Below are 19,741 nucleotides of genomic sequence, written 5' to 3' on the forward strand. Positions count from 1 at the left end.
CAAGTTCCCACTGGGGTTTAAAGAAGTCAAAATATTGCAACAAAGTGCAGAGGGACTTGAGCAAGGATGTCCGTGATCACCCTCCTTAAACCCTGATGCACAGAACCAGAAATAGGAGTCCACCCTGTGGGCACACACCAGGAGGCTCTGATAGGGACCCTGTATTTGGCCAAAGCATCACAAGGATAACAAGGATGACTCACAATCGGAACACACTTTCCAAGCACCAGGCCCTGCCGGTGGGGCTTTGCATGTCCTGAGTCAGTGGTTGTGTTTCTTCATCCGCAAGGCAGTCACTCCACTGTCGTCCAGGCTGGTCTAGAACTGTCAATCCTCTGATTCTCTTGCCTCAGCTCCCTAGGTGCCAGGATTACAGGATTGGGCAACCACACCCATCCCAGGTATGTCTTGACTTACTCAGTTCTCCTCAAAGCCACTGATAACTTCCGGGGTGTACTCACTGTGGTTCAGAAAGCTAAACTGCCTTTTCGGGGGCCACACAGCTTGTCGGGCCGCTCTGGCGCCAGTGTGTGAATACTGGAAAATCATACTCACGTGCTGTGGTGAGAAGGGCGCCAAAAAGCCTGGCAAGGGTGGTCTGCGTGGTGAGGGGAACCATTGCAGGAGCCTGCTATGCCCTCGGATGGGATTACAAGGACAAGAGGATGCCACCTCCTGCTTGCATTTTCTTTCTTTTAAACAAAGTAGGCCACTCAGTTCTGGCTTAGCTGAGCACCTGGCAGCCAGATAAGTAAAGACTAAGAACGGATCCATACACGAAGGCAACAACTCTCTTCCTGCCCCTCCTCTGGACCCTTGGAGAGGGGCTCACAGCTCGGGTTCACCCTAGCACCCCTGTTGAGCCACCATTTCCAGATCTTGGAAATGGGCCCCCTGGTCTGGAGAACCCTATCACACTCTGCACAGGATAGCACGGGCTCCCAGCAAGCTTCCGATGCGGGGTACATGGGGTGAAACTTGGGGGTGGCCTTGTCACCTGCCTCAGCCTCCAGGTATCCACCTTGAGGAGTGCCAGCCGGCTGGGGACGCTCTAGCAGAGCTGGGGCAGTAGTGCGCGCTGGCTGCTGGGAAATCCCAGCGAAGCGGGCCTGGCGCTGAGAGCAGCAGGGGTAGCGCAGGGCGGGGGAGGGGGTAGGAGATGCTGGGAAACTGGAAGCCATAGTCTTTCCTAGACCTGCTAACAGGGTCCCTGGTACCGCCCTCGCTTCAAGACTGTGGACACTGTTCCTTCCTAGTCTAGACGGAGGAAGGATTGGTTAGTGTCTGGCTGGAGACCAGTACAGGGAACACCGCACTAGGCTAAGGTCACTACGCTAGGACACACCCAGTCCCTCAGGCAGCCCTTGTCTCTCCAGCTAGACAAGGAACAGGCATCCCTAACACTTGGCACCCTGGCTCTCTCTAGCCAGCTGGGGAACCCTGTGTCCTCCTCGGGGGGCATAGTTTGATTTTTATTTACGCTTTGGGGCTCAGGGGAAACTGAGCAGTCAGACATGCTATCAGACATGCTAGGCCGTCTTCCATCTCCCCAGCTCGGCAAATGTGCCATAAAACTCACAAAGTCAGAGCAGCGTCAGAACCCAAGGAAGATCAGGAACTTCCTCACTTTTATTAAGTTAGAAAACTAATAATAAAAGCAACACCCGTGCTCAGACTCAGACTCTGCTGTGCAGAGTGATTAGTCCCGATGGCGTAGTCCACAGGCCACGACCCTGCAAGTCTCCAGCATCGAGGACTCTGTGTGGCGTGGAAAGCAAGATGGACCTCGGATGAGAACCAGTCTGAGCCTAAGTCACATCAGGAAGTGCATTTTGGGCCCTTTCCCAGAGCACGTTCCTGGAGAGCCCAGCCCAAAAGTCCCACACCCTAGTGGGCACTCACGGCACCCATGCCAGGCTGAGCTGTGAGGACCCTGAGCACTGACCACACTGGTCTGTACCTTGGCTCCACCTCTGTCAATGGCAGAGCCCACTCTGGATGCTCCATCCTGATACAGCAATGGCCTGGGAAGCCACTGGCTAGGCACCCTGCCCACCCCTATCCTATGCCAGACCCAGGAGTGCCTGCCCCCCCTAGACTGGACTAGCCAAACAAGGGAGGAGACTGAAGTCAACAGTGGCATCAGAAGGCATCTCTGCAAACCTACTGCAGGGGATACGGGAGAGGAATCCTTGAGGAACACATTCGGGAAGTTTCTTCGGATCCTTCTAACTGAGCTCAAGGAACAAACAGGAAGGATGCAGGCTGCCAGCTGGTGCCGAGGAGGAGAGAACAGCAGGTGTGACGGGAGCCTTGTCACTAGACCCCACAATGACAGAAATTCAATCTCTGTGCAGTGACCGTGGGGTCCCTCTGCCCACACTGGCTCATGACTGCCCTATCTCAGGGGCAGGGGGGTCTCCAGAAAATGAGCCCAATACTATGGGCGGGTATGACACACTGCTCTTCTGTGGTTCTAAGGAGGGCAGACAGCAGGTCTCACCAGCTCCCTGGGGCCTAGAGTCCAGCTAGGGGACCCTCAGCAGTGTCTGACGGGTCACCAGCATCTGTCCTACCTCCATGGCAGCTTCCCGGAACTCACCCCTTAGGGGCATGGGCCAGTGCTTGGCAGTGGGCACACAGAATCAGGAGTCTGGTGCCATCTGCTGGTGATGCCTGTGGGAACTTCCAAGGCTGGGCTGCCCTGTGGGTTTCTGTCCCTTATAAAAGGTCCTCAGCTGCACTCGGCTCCCTGATGTCCAGGACACTGTAGAGCAACACTGCCACCCCCACAGGCAGCCCTGCAGTCAAAGGCTGTGCTGCTGGAGTCAAGGGACCCCTGCTGTCCCCCTGCCAGCCCTTGCCAGGCCTGGCTGGCAGAGGTGACCTCAAGACCTTGAGTGAATGTCATCCCCCAGCCCTAGAGTTCCTGGTGACAGCCCATGCCTCTGGACGCTTCTCTCCACACAAGCTGCTGGCAGTGCAGGGGGCCGAGCACAGGGGTCGCCGGAGATCTTCGCTCTGCTGCCTAAAGCGCAGAGCCTGAACTGCTGCTGCCCGGAGCTGGTGCTGAACCCGCAGCCTGTGGATGAAACACAGGGAGAAGATGAACGGTCACACTGCTCTGTCTTAGCCTGGCCAGACTCAAGAGGCCCCCGGGCTGGGACTCAGGCCCTGACACCCTAGTCCCCTCGAGCAGGACAAGGTTCTGTTGTGTGTCCAGTGCAGCCTCCACAGTTGAGGAACCAGAGCCACCTCTGCCACCCAGCAGGAGCCACACACTTACGTCACACTGATCCCTCCCTCACACAGACCCAGGAGCAGCCGCAGTACGGTCCCTAGGCATCACCTTCCCTGGAGAAACTGCAGTTATACAAACAATTGCGTGGTGCACTGGGAAGTGCTAGAGCGAAAAAGGGACTTCCAACACTGAGTTAACATCAGGACCTTTATTTTATTCTGGTGTGGAGTCTAGGGAGGAGACGTGATAGGGAGACAGCAGTTGGCTGGAGAGGGGGATCAGAAGGAACACGGTGGTCCTGAGAGAAAACGTGGTCCTTTAAGAATGTAAACAGAAGTGAGCCAGTGAGTCAGGCACAGGAGGCGGGAAGTCTGTGATGAAGGGCAGGGGACTGGCTGTGGACAAGAGGCAGGCTCTGTTGTGACCTAAACAAAAATTCATTTCAGCTTCTAGTTGCCAGGTCACAAGACAGGCTGGGGGGATGCCGTGGTGAACGAGGAAGGTCTGCCTTATGGCCAGGAAGCTCATATCCCCTGCTGCACATCCTCAGGCACTTGGAGCATCAGTGGTTGCCCTGGAAATGAGGATGCTGAGAAGGCTCCAGGAACCAGACCCCTTGCTGCAGGCTTCATAGAGAATGTTCCTGAAGCAAGAAGGAAACACTGATTTATTATTGGTGTGATCACTGCTACAGCGGCAAAACCCTAGGCCAGTCCTAAGTAGGATGTCACTGAGCATCTCAGTCTTGGAAAGGCTGGTGACCGGACTATGGCTCCTGAGCTGATCACGTTGGGACCCACTGTGAGGCACAGCAGGGCTGGGACATGAGAGTGAGGCACCTAAGGCAGCGAGAGAGAAGAGGGAAGCCACAGGTCCCATTCCCAGGCATCCCAGAAGCTCATGTGGTTCCAGCGGAGGCCAGGGCTAGATGGACCAGAGCTAGGTGCTGTAAGAATAGACTGTGAAGGGGGAATAGACTGCCCCATCTCTGAATGGCTGGAGGAGCTTGTGAACTCACGGGCGCTGTGCTGAGCTGTGTCCTCACTCGGGCACTGCAGGAAGCAAATCCAGTCAGTAAACTTGGCAGTTTAGGCTTAGAACTGTGTAGCCTGTACACCGGTGTGAGCTGTGCGGGTGTGAGACCCCAAGACAAGGAACTTTTCTTTAGTTCCATATGTTTACAAAATCACATGCCAGCGCGGCGGCCCTGTGGACCTTCTCCACAAGTGCGCCTGGCATTGCTATGGTTCCTACAGGCGGGCTGGTGCTGAGTCACAGGAATCCTGCCATCTTCTGACACTCGCAGGGCAGGGAGGCTGCTGCTTTTCCTACTGTAGGGTCCGAAGATGCTCTGAGATGATCAATCTGAACACCCCAGTGGCGCAGACCCACTTTCTCCTGCCTCAATATTACCACAAAGCAAGGATTGAGCAAGGACCGAGGCTTCCGACCAGCTTTGGAAGTCAGGCCTAGCTGGCAGGGGAGTGCCACAGAGAGAGGCAACGTGAACGCCAGGGCCCACCCCGGCACCCTATTTGCTGAAATGTATCCTTCAAAACCAAGGTGAGGATGGGACTGGAGAGATGCCTCAGAGGTGAAGAGCACTGGCTGCTCTTCCAGACGTCCTGAGTTCAGTTCCCAGCAACCACATGGTGGCTCACAACCATCTGTAATGAAATTTGGTGCTCTTCTCTGGCCAGTAGGCATGCATGCAGACAGAACACTGCATGTAAGAAATTACTAAACCTTTAAATTAAAAAAAAAAAAATCCAGGGTGAGGGTCCCTAACTATGAGCAAAGGATGGTGAAAGCCACCCTCTGTGGTTCCTGTGATGGCTGCAGAAGCGTGGTTGTCCTTTGGCTCACCCCAAGGTCTTAGTCTCTGCCCCTAAATCTGTCCATTTCTTCTTTGTAGCTTGGTTTTCTCATCTGTGAAATACAATCAATAGTCCGTGGCCTTGAAGTCAGTGTCTTACTCCTGTGCAGTGCAGGCCTTGACATAACCCCATCCTGCAGGTGACTAGAGTACTGTCTGCCTGTGCTAACAGTGCTACTGTTTTTCATTCTCAGCTCTCACGCAGGCACAAGTGACCGTTTCATAAAGGACATTGCAAAGTACTCTCAAGCCAGCTAGACCTATCCACAGAAGCTGGAGGAAGCCCTTGTCCCACTCTGGGTTTTCTTTGTAGTAGTATTATTACTACTGTCTGCAGCAGTGAGAGGTTGGAGGAAGACCATGGGAGGCTGGGCCGTACTCACTTAAGTAGCTTTGAGAAAAAGGCAAAGGGAGACATCCTGAGCAGGGCTCCCATCAAGACTTGAAGTGGGCGCCTGGGATGGAGAAACCAGGCATGGGAGCAACAGGGAGCCACAGGGGTACTGAGCAGGGGTTTCAGGGGACTGCTGCGGTGACCCCTGGAACTACCTTGGAGCCTGTAAGGATGGCAGAGTAGATCTACAGAAACTAGGCACAAGTGGAGCTTGCAGGGATCAGAGATGGTGACCCTTGCCAGGACCTTCCTACTGGCTACCTAGCAGACGAGAATGGGCAGCAGAACGGGTCATAGCCCAGGCTGGGCATCCCAGGGCAGCGTATTGGTTAGTGCCATGGTCACTGGGACTGAGGGGTGTAGAGGGCTCCCAGGACCCAGGCAGTGCCAGGCATGCCCTGCATTATCAGCATCTTGCCCTGCTGATGTGCTGTGGATCTCCTCTTTGAAGAGAACCCAGAGACTATGACCTGTGTAAACAGGCTGACAGGAGGAGGGGCCTGCAGAGTCAGAACACTTCAGGGTCAGTCTTGGGGAAAGAGGTCGCCAAGAAGGGTCGTCCAGATGGAGGAGCGACTGCTCTGCTGTGGCCAGACTGCTATGGTGTCTATGGAAGTGAAAGCCGACGTCTAGGAGCCGTCCTGAACCCCCAGCAGATGCTCAGGGAGGCTGAGGCCCTGGGGACGCTTGCTGGGGAGAGGGTGTGGCTTCCTACCTGAGTCTGGGGCTGACTGGGTAAATACAATTACCTTCTCCGTGCCCCCTTCATGGTCTGAAGCAGGCTAGTGACAAAAGCTAGTCCAGGAGTCAGGACTCAGGACACACTCAGCTGTCCTAATCACAGGAATGACAACTGCAGGGATGGACCAGGAACGTAAGAGGCCCTCACAGCTCTCAGCATCTGAAAACTGTGGGGGACAGTTTCTAGCCCATCTTCCCAGATGAGCGGGCTGAGACTCTCACCAAGCCTGCCCGGGGTCAAGCCAACTGCATTGGTGGCAAGACATCTAGAGGAGAGCAGCTCCTGACAACATGTGCTTGACCAGGTTCGGCCCAGTTACCTCCCCCCCGCCCCGCCCTTGCCTTCCCCCCACAGGACAGTGATGGGGGAGAGCCTCTGTGGGGGAGGGTAAGGCACCTGCCCACTTCCTGAGGAAGAAGGGGGTTCGGGCTCCAGAGGCAAATAGGGACACAGGGCTTGAGACACCTGTGTCCTACAGGTGACTCCACCCCCCACCCCCACAGGTGACTGACTCTACCCCAGAGGTGACTCCGCCCCATGGGTGACTCCACCCTGGTGTGGGAGGTCCTTCTGTCTATGTGTTGCTTTTATTGATTAATGAATAGCTTTGAGCCTATGGCAAAGGCAGAACAGAACTAGGTGGGAAAAGCTAGGCTGTATGCTGGGAGGAGGAGGGTAAAGTTGGAGAGAAGCCATGGATCTGCTGCCTGAGACAGACGCTGGAAACTTTAGCCGGTAAGCCACAACCACGTGGCGATACATAGAGTACTAGAAATGGGATAAATTAAGATGGAAGAGTTAGCCAATAAGAAGCTAGAGGTAATGGGCCAAAGCAGTGATTTAAATAACACAGTTTCTGTGTGATTATTTCAGGGCTGAGCAGCCAGGACGAATAAGTAGCCTCCTTACTACACCCCCCACAGGTGACTCCACCCCCCACAGGTGACTCCACCCCCCCCCCACAGGTGACGCTGCACTCCCAAGTCACCAGTGGCAGGAATAAACAATTAGTACTGGAATGCCAATAGCCCTTGGAAGCTTGCTCCCCTGGGACCCAGCCGCTCGCCAGAGTCACACTCCTCCCCCAGAGTAAGGGAGCAGATTAAAAAAAAAAGCAAGCCCAAAAGTCTTAAAGAGAACCTAGTCCTGTTCCAACTGCTCTCAGGAGCCAGCTGCTCCATGCTTACAGATCTGGGGCGAGGGGGGGGGGTCCTTTAAGAGCCTTGGAGGTTCAGCAGGACCCGACTTAGCAAGAACTCAGTCCACAAGCAAGCCCAGCTCAGGAGCAATTTCCCTGTGCCATAGTACCCACAGGTTCACTGATGTTCAGGTCACTTCCTGACTGGGTCCCTTAATAATGCCACAGGAACACAAGACAAGAGGCCAGCTGAGTGAAAGATGGGAGGTTCCTCTTCCAAGGCCTCTTTTTCTTGCTTTCAATAGACCAGCAGCCCCACACCATCTCAGCCCATGGGAGTTCATCTCCCCCTATGAACTGAAGCAATGGCTAGTAACAAGCTGAGGCTAGTAACAAGCTGACGTTTCTAGAACCTGACTCCACCTCCAACAAGCCAGCCATGACAGCCCCTCCCAAGAACACCCTAGCAGGCTTGCCTAGCACCCTCCTCCTGCCTGCAATTGGCAGCACAAGGGCAGACGGCCCCCTGCCAGTCCCTCCTGCCCCCAGGCTCTCTGCTGCCCCAGACCTGTCTCTGGGAGTCTTCTTCCCCCTGCCCAGGCACCCTAAGGAGCACCCGATGAGTTGCTTGGCTCCCATCCAGCCGGGCTCTTGTTTTCCTCCGGCTTCTCGCACTCATGGGACTGAGAACAGCAACGGGGCTCACAGGCACCTGTTCTGTGGTTAAGACCTGCTCCGAGAATCACAAGGGCTGCCTTCACCCCTTTACCTCACACAGGAGGCAGATACTCCCCTCCTGCTGGCAAGCCCGTAAGTGTGCCAGAAGACGTAGGATACGAACAGGTTGTCTAGTCCTAAATCCCATCATTCTGCTGCTCATCAGACCTTCCCGGGGAGGTGTGGCAACCATTACCCAGACAAGCCAGAGGGGTTCCTGTGCCCTCCTCACCTGGCTGGGCTCCAAAGGTGCCTCTCATGCGGGCAGATGCTTCCAGGTACTGACGAAGGCCGTGGGGATGAGAGAGTAGGGCACGGTGGTGATGCAGTTCCATGTGTCCGAAGTGGGGTCGTAGCAGTCCAGGGTCTTACATCTCTGCGTCCCGAAGTAGCCTCCCACCACATACAGCTTGTTGCCCGAGGCCAGGGCGTGGCAGGACATGCGCTTGGCGGTCATGTCCCCAATCCGTGTCCACTGGTTCGTCTCGCAGTCGAAGCGGTAGGCTGAGGCCGCCGTGTACTCTGTATCACCCCCCATGATGAAGATCTGGCTGCCCAGGACAGCAGCAGCTGTGTATCGCCACGGCTGGGGACACTCTGCCTTGATGGTCCACCGGTTCTCTGAGGGATCAAAACACTGAACTTTGGACACCATGTCCCGGTGGATGCTGGTCCCTCCGAACACAAAGAGCTTCAGCTTGGCGCTCACCACAGCAGCGTTACTGACACCATCTCGCATCGGGGCCACCATGGTCCACTTATTAGCCACAGGGTCGTATTTCTCTACTTGCTTCAGGGAGACAGAAGGGGAGGCAGGGAAAATACCCGCTAGAGATGTGTGTCCCCCGACCACGTAGAGACAGTTCTCCAGCTCAGCTGAGCCATGGCCAAAGCGGGCGATCAACATGGGGGCCGCCTTGGACCACTCCTCGTGGACAGTGTCATACACCCAGACATCCTTAGAGACCCCATTCTCAGAGCCCCTGCCTCCCGTCACATAGACCTTGCAACCAATCGCTGAGGCGCTGAACTCTTTCCGGGGGCTTGGCAGATCCGCCTTGGGGATAATCTCCTTGGCTTTGTGGTCCACTTGGTAGATCTTGTCACACATGAAGGTCTGGCCTCCCAGGATGAGCAGTGTGTGACCCGCCTTTCGTGGCCGGGCAAAGGGACTGGTGACCACCCCGTCATTCTGCAAGATCTTGGTCTTGCAACGGAAGGCCTCGTCTATGATGAGTTTGGTGTGTTCGTCCCCCATGAGGAGGGCCTCCCCTGATACGGCCTCCATCAGGCAGTCCGAGGGCAGCAGGGCCAGGCGCACACTACGCAGGAGCAGTGGCAAGTGAGCCTTCCTCTGCTCGGGGTCATGCTTCACCCACTGCAGGATGGCCTCGAAGACCACACGCTCATCCTCGGTCTCCAGCTCGTCACTGGAGACGAGGTCCAGCAGCGTGTCCTTAGACAGACTGTTGAAGTCCTCGCTCTGCCGCACCGTCTCAAAGTGCACCAGGCACATGCGGCAGGAGAACTCATAGAGCCGCCGGCACTGGTGGGCGTCGGACAGCAGCATCATGCCCAGGCAGTTAGCGGGGGAAAGGTTCTTCTCGAGGAACTCGGCGGCTGCATCCCGGACATCGTGGAACTGCAGCATGTCACCGGCCTCCAGCAGCGACTCTGCGTTCTCCTCGTTGATGACGATGCGGGAGGAGTAGGCGAAGTCCAGCAGCAGTTCCAGCACCTCGGGGTGCAGGTTGTCCTGGAAGTTGACCGTATCATCCCGGCTTTCCCGCAGGCCATGGCTGAACATGGCCTCGAAGTATCGACTGGAGGCAGCCAGCACAGCACGGTGGCAGGGAAAGGCTCGGTCACCGGCCCAGAGCGTGACATCCGTGAACATGCGGTGCTTACGCAGAGTGTTGAGGTGGGCCAGCACACAGTCAGGGTGCGAGGCCTTATGGAAGAGCGAGATGTTCATGGAGCCTGTGCTGCCCCGAGATTTGCGGGTCTCGTGAACACTGACCGACATGGTGCACCAACCTGCAGGGGGAGGACACCAGCAAGAGTGAATCACCCATGGGCCCTCTGCATGCGACCTCTTCGTGCTCAACTCCAAATGTCCCACTCTCTCCCTTCCCGCCTCTGTCCAGCTCTAGGAAACCAAGCCTTCCTTCCTGCATCTCCAAAGATGTTGCAGACAAGGCGGCCCTGGGCCTCACCCTGTCCTGCGGAGAAGACGAGCTTTGTTCTGCCAGGACTAGGCCTGTGACACACACCTCTGGTTGCAGTGGTAGGCACACACCCAACCTCACTCAGGATCTACATTACACACCACACACACACACACACACACACACACACACACGTATTGAGCTCCAGGTATTGGCATGCCCGGCAAGATGGCCCCGTATAAAGATCCAAACTCCTTGATGCCACTGGTTAGGAACAGGGACCCTGAAGACATCTCAGCCATTACTGTGGAGCCTTGGGAAAATTAATTTACCTCGAAGCATTTTTCCTCAACGATAAAGTGCCAGCAAAAGCAGCGGCACTTCCCACTGTTTCAAGGCTCCGTGAGAAGAACATTGCGCTTACAAGAGCCTAGGAGCCCCATTGCCTCAGCCAGCTGCCTCACTGCCCCTGTGGCTGAATGAAGAAACAGGCAGGCATTCTGACCTCAGGCCATCAGCAGACTCTACTTGTTTAAGTCTGAGTTTTTGTTTTTGTTTTTTTTTGTGTGTGGTTTAAGACAAGGTCTCTCTATGTAGCCCTGTTATGTCCTGGCTCCCTCTATAGAGCAGTCTGGCCTCAAACTCAAAGACCCGCCAGCCTCTGCCTTCCCAGGCTAGTGTGAAAGGCGTGCATCACCACGCCCAGCAAGTAGGAGTTGTTAATGACTGTACTATTTTTATATTAAAAACCATGCGGAAGGTTCTGGTCAAGTGTGCTGGGTGTGGTCGCTCCTGGAACTGCAGTGAAGGTGGTCAAGGCTAAGGCACTAGAGGTAGTGCCCAGGCAGGGCTGCTAGGTGCCACAGGAAGTCCCAGAGGTGGAGGCCAGCGGTCAGCGTCTGGCACACAGAACCCTCACTAAGCAGACGAACTTAACTGGCATAAAACACGAGTCCCGTGACCGCGCCTGTGCCACAGACCACTCTAGACACGAGAGGATGAGCAGACATGGGGCCTCACACAGACACTTCCAGGGAAAAAGCAACCCTTTTTTATACACTTAGAACACTTATATATACTCACAAAGGGTCAGGGCCTTGGTATACACAATGCTTGCCCAACTCCCACAAGACACCACAGAAACAAGACAAGCCTTTCCCTGCAAATAAAGACTAGCCTGCTTTCCACTTCAAAATGCAAACGAAGGGGGGGGCGTGACTCAGCAGCTAAAACCACTGGCTGTTCTTCCAGAGTTTGATTTCCAATAGCCACACGGTAGTTCACAACCTAGTGTAAAGTCCAGTCCGGGAGCTCTGAAGCCCTCTGCGGCCTGCGAGAGCGAGCCTGACACACACATAATACACGCAGGCAAAGCATCCGCGTGGGTCGGCACTGAAGAGCAGTGCTGTTCCTCCAGAGGACCTAAATGCGGTTCCCAGTATCCTCATCGGGTAGCTCCAACGCCTCTGAGGGTCCCTGCGCTCATATGCACATTTCCCTACATAGCATCCGCACACACATTTTAAAAGGTTAAGAGCTGCCTTTCTTGCTGGGCCCTGCAGCACACGCCTTTAATCCTGGCCCTTGGAAGGCAGAGTCAGGCGGAACCGGACCTCTGTGAGGGAGGCCAGCCTGGTGTACGCAGAAATCCGGGACAGCCAGGGCTACATAGACCCTGTCTCCAAAAAATAAAGCATAGAAACAGAATCAATTAAAATTTGGTTGATCAGAAGTGTTTATTGCTGTGGGCCATGCCAGAGGAGCAGCCAGTTTCAATTGAGGGTCCAGGTGTCAGCCCAGCAGAAGGGAATCTTCTGGTGGGCCAATCTCATTTAGGCAAGGCCTCGGGACTGGGGACCACGGAATGTCTTTTGTTTCTGTTGTGTCTTTACATGTCTGCTGGGGTTCTGTTTCTCTGTATCTAGCATGGTGTGATGGACGTGGGAAGATCTCCACTGCCTGTAATACAGTGTGTTTATCTCTCGGAAACGTCCCACTCTACTGGGCATTTTTACCTGAGGATTGTCAAGATGAGCCCTCCCTAAGCTGTACCGTCTAATTTGATAATAACGACAGCTTATACAGAGTCTTGATGAATATAAAAATAAAAACAAGGATACGTTTCACAGCCAGGGTCTGTGAGTCTCACCGAAGGCGCGGCATGGATTGTAGCTCAAGTTAATGACTAACAACTGAGTCCCAACTGCCCAGCTAGTTCAAATTTTTTCAACCTTAACGTTAGGAGACGTGTTCGTTCACAGCTCTCAGAGTGCATCACGGCTGAAACAAGCTTTTGGAAAGAACAAAGTTAGACTAAAATGTTTTTGTTAAATAACTCTGAGGTGAAAAAACCAAGAAGACAATCTAAAACTTTAGAGGGCACAGAGTTCAATGAGGAACTCTTTAAGGTCAGTTAACAAGAACAAAGCAGCCCAATCATTACTGGCTGACGTTCTCTCCTTGCTAGGTCTGCTGATGACCAAAGGTGATGAGTAATTCCTTATACCCATTTCTGCCCTCAACCTCCTGATGTGAATTACTATTAGTGAATGGATATGTGTCCTAAAGACTTAAAGAAGAACTGACGGATTCTTTTTCATATATAAAAGTTTAGGTTTGTGAGTCTTTAAGATTCCTTATAAGATTATCTTTCAATATAACAAAGTAATAGGGTCTTTCTTTGTAACTGCGAAATGCAGCCTGCCAGTGAAAGACCTGCCAAAACCACCTTGCTTGCCACATGGTTAACCTATAACAAGTTGCTTGGGTATGAATGTATGTGGGTTCTTGGGATAACTTGTTTTTCACCTGTAATACATAAAATGTTCAATCCTGGGAGGGAGATGGAAAACATGCTTTTCCTTGTAATCACTCACTTGAGAAATGGAGAGCAGCTGTTTTGACTCCTGGCCTGCCTGGAAGGTTCTGTTGGGTATAAAAGCTGTAAAACAACATAAGATAAAAAGAGAGAAAATAAAGAAGAGAAAGAATAAAGAAAGAAGCCATCAAGAGTTTGTGAGTGCCTTTTTCCCTAGCCCCCCTCAAAGAGAAAAGTGGGGCTTTGCCAACTCTGTGGATTCCTGTCACAGCCTTGTGCTGCTGGAGGCTGCCCACTAGACAGCAGTAGTTATATTTTTACTGCAGACACATTTTATTTTGGTTTTGTTCTGAATGTTGTTTTTAGAGAACGGGCTGGCCTTGAACTCAGAGGCCTCAGCTTGCCTCAGCTTCCCAGGTACTGACACTAAAGGCCGGTAGCACCATGCTAAGTTCTCAGCACATTTTTGATAAGATTTTGCTTGCTTTCGAGACAGGGTCTCACTCGGCCTCTTCTGTGGGGCCTTCTGAGGGCGGAATCTCAGGCACAAGCCACAACTGGCTCTTGTGGAAAGCCTGAAGTGACGTCATAGAGTTAGAGGGAGATGTGCCGCCTCAGTCTGCTGCGCGGCTCTGAGCTCACACCTCTTACCCCGCCTGACCCACACCTCCCCCAGGGGAACAGGCTGACAAGGCTGTGGGTCTAGAATGGCCCTAGGAGCAGTGTTTGGAAATACATATATTTCTTTTTTCAGGTCACCAAATGTTCCTACCTCAACTTTCCCACGAATAGCAGGATAGTAAACTAAAACTCACCCCTGAGTTCACCCCAACAGGGCAGGACAAACCTGCTTCCAGATCTGCTTAAGACGCACAGGAGGAGAGCCTAGCTTCCATCTGTTACTGAGGTCAAGACCAATTGTGCTGGGGTACCATGTGCTTGGCGAGCCCCTGACATCATTCCCCCATGTTGGTCAGTGAGGTCACGGGGAGCCCTATACCAGCTCCCACCCCAACCTCCCTTCCCAAAACCTGGAAAGTGAATGGAGACGGGAATGGCCTCGGGATGGGGGTCTCACTGTGTCCCCAGGCTAGCCTCAAACTCAATGCTCAGCCTCCAGCTGCTGAGATAACAGGAATGTGAAACCACACCCTCTCCCACGGCAAACCTTCTCACTCAGCACCTGGCAATGCCAAGGGTAAGCATCCTTGAGGAAGCATGGCCACACATTAGCCTCCATAATTGAAGGTTTCAGGCTGACTGCAAATTGAGACCGTGCAGTCTCACACATTGACGGGTGCCATCAAATCCTTTCTCCACTGCAGTGGGGAAGCCTGCAACAGTTCAGGCCATGGACCTTGCTGGGCCTTACCCAGGGCAGCAGCTCTGCCTTCTCAGGGGACACACAGAGCAGGAGGGGAAGGGTCAAGGCCTGTGAAATCCAATGAGAATAGAGCAACCCTGCAGAGGATCCTGGGGATTCTGGTCAGGAGGAGGCCAACTTGTAACTGCCAAGTGGCCAAAGCCACATTGTGCTTACCAGATTTGTAAGCAAATATTTAAAGAAATAATAGGTTTCATTATTATAGTTTTCAAATACGTCATTGTACTTTGCTCATATATGCCCCTCCCACCATCCCTCCTGCTGGTCCCCTCTCTCCCCACAAAGTAAATCCCTTCATTTTCTGGCATACTCACATCAGGTAAATCCCTGGGAGGATAATGGAACATTGTCTCTCTCCCCAGTCCCCACCCCCACTGCCCTCTCTTGCTGGGCATTTGACATAAGTTTTAATCCTGAGACCCGAGTACACCTGCTTCAATCAGGATGGGCGAGGTTTCACGGCAGCAAACACCCCTCAAACGGCACTGTCTTGGCGGAACCACACGGCTGTGGGAAGCTTCATCTTATTGAGCTCACTCTTGGGTCACTCCCAGAGACCCAACGACATCTGTCACAAAGCCACCAGTCACTGTGTCAGAGGAGAACCCCTGACAGTGGTGATCAAAGCCTGGCCTGGAAGGACACACTGTTTTTTTGTTCCTATCTCAGTGACGAAAACCAGTCACACAACGTGACCGGCCCAGAGAAAGCCAGAGGTGGAATCTTGTCATTCACCCACCATCTGTAACCCCGATGACTAGACAGGACTGCTAATGGGGAGCCCTGTGTGCCAACTTTTCTAACCCGACAAGGCAATTGCATCTGCATGAGTTGCGAAAGCAAGCAGAGATGTTAGGAAATTCATCCAGAGGCCCACAGAGACTGGAACAGGGCCAGGTCTCTGGCTTGGGTCCCTGTAACTTCCCCATGTGACCCCAACACTACAAGGTTGAGAAAGACGTGGCATTAGACTCAGGTCTGACTTAACTTTCCCCTGAACCACAGGGTTGGAGAGGAAGGCCTTAGCCTGGCTTGTCACCAGACTCTCATATCAGGACATGTCTCTCCTCCCACAAAGCAACCTTTCTCGCCCAGGCTCTGTCTAGTTAGGACAGTTAACTTTGAAGAAAGTGTGCCCTCTGCCCCAAGACAGCCATAGCAGTAATGGATTCACTTCTGTCCTGAGCTCTGTGACAAGTAGGAAGCTGCTTCCGGACACTGTGCTCTGTGTTTAAAATGCTGCCTGGGGGACAGGTTAGGACAGCTGCCCAGAGTTTAACACCCAACCCAAGAGGACGTGTGGTATTGGCCAGCTTCTCACCAATACGCTTTGTACAAAAGCTGTCGGACCCTCATGCCCAGCCACGTGTCAGTTCAAGACCCTCAGTGGCCACCTCTGCCTGCCTGGTATCCTGCCTAGGCCAACACGCTCACTCAGGAGCTCCACCATAAAGGACAAAGTGACAGTAATGAGTAAGATTGACAATGACAATGTCTAGAACAATATCCCTGAACCATGGAGGTGAGTGGAGAGGGAGGAGGCAGGTAGGGTAGTCCCCCCCCATTTTGGGGCAAAGATCCATTCTTGAACAACAACAACAACAAAAATACCCCATGGGCTAGAGAGATGGCTCAGAGGTTAAGAGCATTGCCTGCTCTTTCAAAGGTCCTGAGTTCAATTCCCAGCAACCACATGGTGGCTCACAACCATCTGTAATGAGGTCTGGTGCCCTCTTCTGGACTGCAGGCATACACGCAGACAGACTATTATATATATAATAAACAAATATTTTTTTAAAAAAATACCCCTTTCTTTCTATGTAGACACACTGGTGGACCAAGGATAAATCTGTAATGGGGGAGATAAATTTGCTGTTCCAGAGAACCTAGGGTCAGTTCCCAGCACCCACATGGCAGCTCAGAACCATCTGTAACGATAGTTCCAGGGATCCAATGCTGCCTTCTGGTCTCCTCAGGCACCAGGCATGCAAACGGTGCAGAGACATACCACAAGCCATGAAAACACATGATTTTTTAAAACTGTAATAGGGGTGAAGATGTAGGTCAGTCGGCAGAGGGCTTTCAAAGACCCTGGATTTTCCCAGCCCTTCATCAGCTAGGATGTGACAGCACACACCTATATTCTCAGCACTGGACACAGGCTACAGCAGCCGAAGTTCAAGATCACCTTTGGCTACATATCTAATTTGAGGCCAACCTGGGCTGTGTAAGACCCTGTCTAAATGCTAGTTTGTTGGTTTTCAGACAGGGTCTTAAAGGCGGCCAGTAGCTGAAGATGAAGCGTGGATTGCTGCCAAGCCTGACGGCCTGAATTCAATTCCCAGAACATACCTGCTGGAAGAAGATAATCGACTCTTGCTAGTACCCTTCAGACCTCCAAATGCCTACACACACATGCATGTACGCACACACACACACACAAATACATAAATGTTAAAACTAAACTTCAAAGGAGCAGGCAAATTCTGGAAGAAAGTTGCAAAGGGGTTAAGAAGAGGTAGCAACAACAACAACAACAAAAAAACTGCTCTTAACCACAACTAAACACTTCTAAAAGCTACAGTGATGCTGGGCACACGGCACAGGTCAAATCTTTGGCCCATGTGAAATACTAAACCTCAGCCACTGCACCTACAGAATACTTTTTCATGATGTTTTTACCTCCACCTCACACATGGGACACTTTCCTAATAGCTCTCATACAGCCTGACGGGCTCGTACTTTAAATTTTACCCCGAACCCAAACAGCATTGTTTGGCTGAATTACTGCTTTCTTCTGAGATAAATTCTTGAGAGAAGAATCACAGCTGTGTCGCCGTCTTGCACCTTGTGTTTGTCAGGCGACCACTCAAGCCCTGCTCCTGCTGCCCCCACAGAGAGGCTTCTTGCAGGCACAAGAGCGAGCACAGACCCAAGCCCGTCAGGCCAGGCAGCAGGTGTCACTCAGCTGGAGCTCCAGACGGGCGCGTGGCCAGTGGAAAGTGCACCATGACTCTAGCCACACAGAGCGAGCGGCCTGAGCACTCAGGTTCTCCCATCTGGAGAAATCACTTCCTGCCTCTCACTCAGCCAGAGCGAGCCACAGACAGAACAGGGCAGCCCCTACACAGCACACCAGGGCCCGTAGAGGGGTGTGGGGCTCCCAGGTACCCGGGTACTCAGGAGAGGCTGCCTCTCCTGCACTCTGGCCTCACAGATGGAGCCATTAAGAACACACTGACCTAGATACCAATTTCCATGAGCCTCCCGGAGTGAGGCGCACACAGGAGAGCAGGGAAAACGAGGAGATCAAAAGTAGCAGCCATGTCCCAGGAGGGAACCGCCTTCTGCCTCCAGAAAGCCCCGCTTCCCACAATCCCTGGCTTCCATGAAGATCATGTTCCCAGTCCCGAAACCACACACTCCAAGGCCGGCTCACTCCTTCTCTCTTAATTAAAAATTTATATTTATTTATATCTTTGGGGTCAGGAGCACATGTGTCATGGTTTGAATGTGGAAACCAGAGAAAACTTTCAGGCACTGGTGTCTCCTGTCACCATGTGGGTCCCAAGGATCGAATTCAGGTCTTCAGGCTTGGTGGCAGACACCATTACCCACTGAGCTTTCTCATTGCCCCCGCCCCAAGCTCATCTAAAGGAGCACAAGGAAGGCAGCAGCCACCACCAACTCTCGGAAGAACAATCAGGCAGAGCATCTTTCAAAGTGAGATTAGGTGCCCTTTGCCCCAGCATTTCCACTCCTGGTGATCTTCCTTCAGTTGCCCTGGACACAGGCATCCATGGTGGCCAGGCTACGAAAAGCCAGGAGAGCCTCAGTGCTCAAGAATGAGTGATCTGATAGCTGCCTTTTGATAGGCTTGTGGAGTACAGTGCTATACACCTTCACACATGCATGCGCACGTACACACACACACGAGTCACACAGGCAGAGTTGCTTCCCATAAAATATTCTGAAAAAAAAAATAATTATTTCCAGAACACTGGCTGACTTCTACCTGCTGCAGCCTTCAATCAGCTAAGATCTGTGGTTCTGATTACGGTACCTGAAGAAAAGCCAGTCTCACCCAGATAAAGCCTTTTCAGATAAGCACGGCCTCTCTTCTCTGACCAGCGACCAGCGGCAGTTCCTCTGTGGGTCACTGAAGTGTGGAATCTGACCTGCATCAATAAACTGTTGTACTCTGCCACATTCCCAACCTGCACCTTGAATGGATGATTTACCCAGGCACAGTTTGGTAACCTGCTGCGTGGGTCACGGGAAAATACCGGCACGCTGAGTTATGCACTCAGGAGAAAATGAACAAGGCAGACGATGTCTCAGCACTACTGTGAAAACCTGTTTGGATCTGGAGGCCCTCAAAAGAGCTTCAGTTGACACTGGCTTATAAAACTCCTCCACATTAACCACACTTTCCCTGGAACCTACAGAAACTCCCTGCAGGAAGTGTTGGGGGGCGATAACTAACATGCACACATCCGAGACTTGGCCAGAGTCAGTGTTCACGCAGATGAGCCGGGAACCACCCACATCCCAAGCACTGGACTGTGAAACTCATGCCCAGACTCCCATTCTCTTTTCCCTGTTCCCCAGCCTGCAGCACCAGTCACTGGGCTGCAGGTCCCACGCCCTCCAACCCCCACCAAGGCCCTTTGCCCTCTATCATTGTCAGAAGTGTCTCTCACCACAGCGTCAGCTCCTTCTCCTCCCAAATGACAGGCCTCCCTCAGCAAAGTACAGGAGCAGTGCTTGGACATCACAGCTGGTAGATAGTCCCTGGTCTCTTGAAATTACATACATCTGCATATTTATAGCAAATACACGGAAGCCCATAAACAGCCACTCACTCATGAATGCTTCTGCATGCCCAACCTCCCCTCCTCAGAAGCCTTTGGGGAACTTGGATGTTCAAGCCTCGTTCAACCTGTTCCCTCCTCTCCATAGCCCCAGTTTCTTCCCCTTCCACCCTTCCAGCTCCAGTTCCCCCCACAATCACTCTGCCCCACAACCCCACGCTCTTACGTTGCTCAGGACACCTTATACATAGCAGATGCTGAGAAATTCAATTCAACAACTATTTCCCGGCACTTAGTGTACACTACGCCCACACCAAAGGGACGTCTGTCCTGTCTCTCATAAGAATAACACCCTTTGTTCTCCTGTAGCCCTGCGACGTCCTGATGGCTGGCTCCTTCCACTGCAGACCACTGCCCACTCTGCTTATCTGTGTCTGCAGCTCCAAGGG

At 52.9% G+C, this 19,741-nt stretch overlaps 1 protein-coding gene across 3 annotated transcripts in view; it reads right to left on the minus strand.

Moving 5' to 3' along the window:
• Positions 1–1,594: 1,594 nt before the first annotated feature.
• Positions 1,595–19,741, minus strand: part of Klhl25 (kelch like family member 25) — a 28,056-nt gene continuing 9,909 nt past the window's right edge. Inside the window, exons 1-3 of one of the 3 annotated variants that reach the window (XM_057756620.1) lie at positions 13,153–13,192; positions 8,341–10,145; positions 1,595–3,082 (exon numbers count right to left, since the gene is read on the minus strand). In XM_057756620.1, coding sequence (XP_057612603.1) covers positions 8,365–10,134 — 1,770 coding nt within the window. In that variant the 5' untranslated portion in view covers positions 10,135–10,145; positions 13,153–13,192 and the 3' untranslated portion in view covers positions 1,595–3,082; positions 8,341–8,364. Of the gene's footprint in view, positions 3,083–3,510; positions 3,885–8,340; positions 10,146–13,152; positions 13,193–19,741 lie in introns of those variants that run through there. The other 2 variants (XM_057756619.1, XM_057756621.1) reach the window with 2 other exon arrangements.

This window comes from Chionomys nivalis, chromosome 23 (genome assembly GCF_950005125.1).
Source record: "Chionomys nivalis chromosome 23, mChiNiv1.1, whole genome shotgun sequence".
Lineage (NCBI taxonomy): Eukaryota > Metazoa > Chordata > Mammalia > Rodentia > Cricetidae > Chionomys > Chionomys nivalis.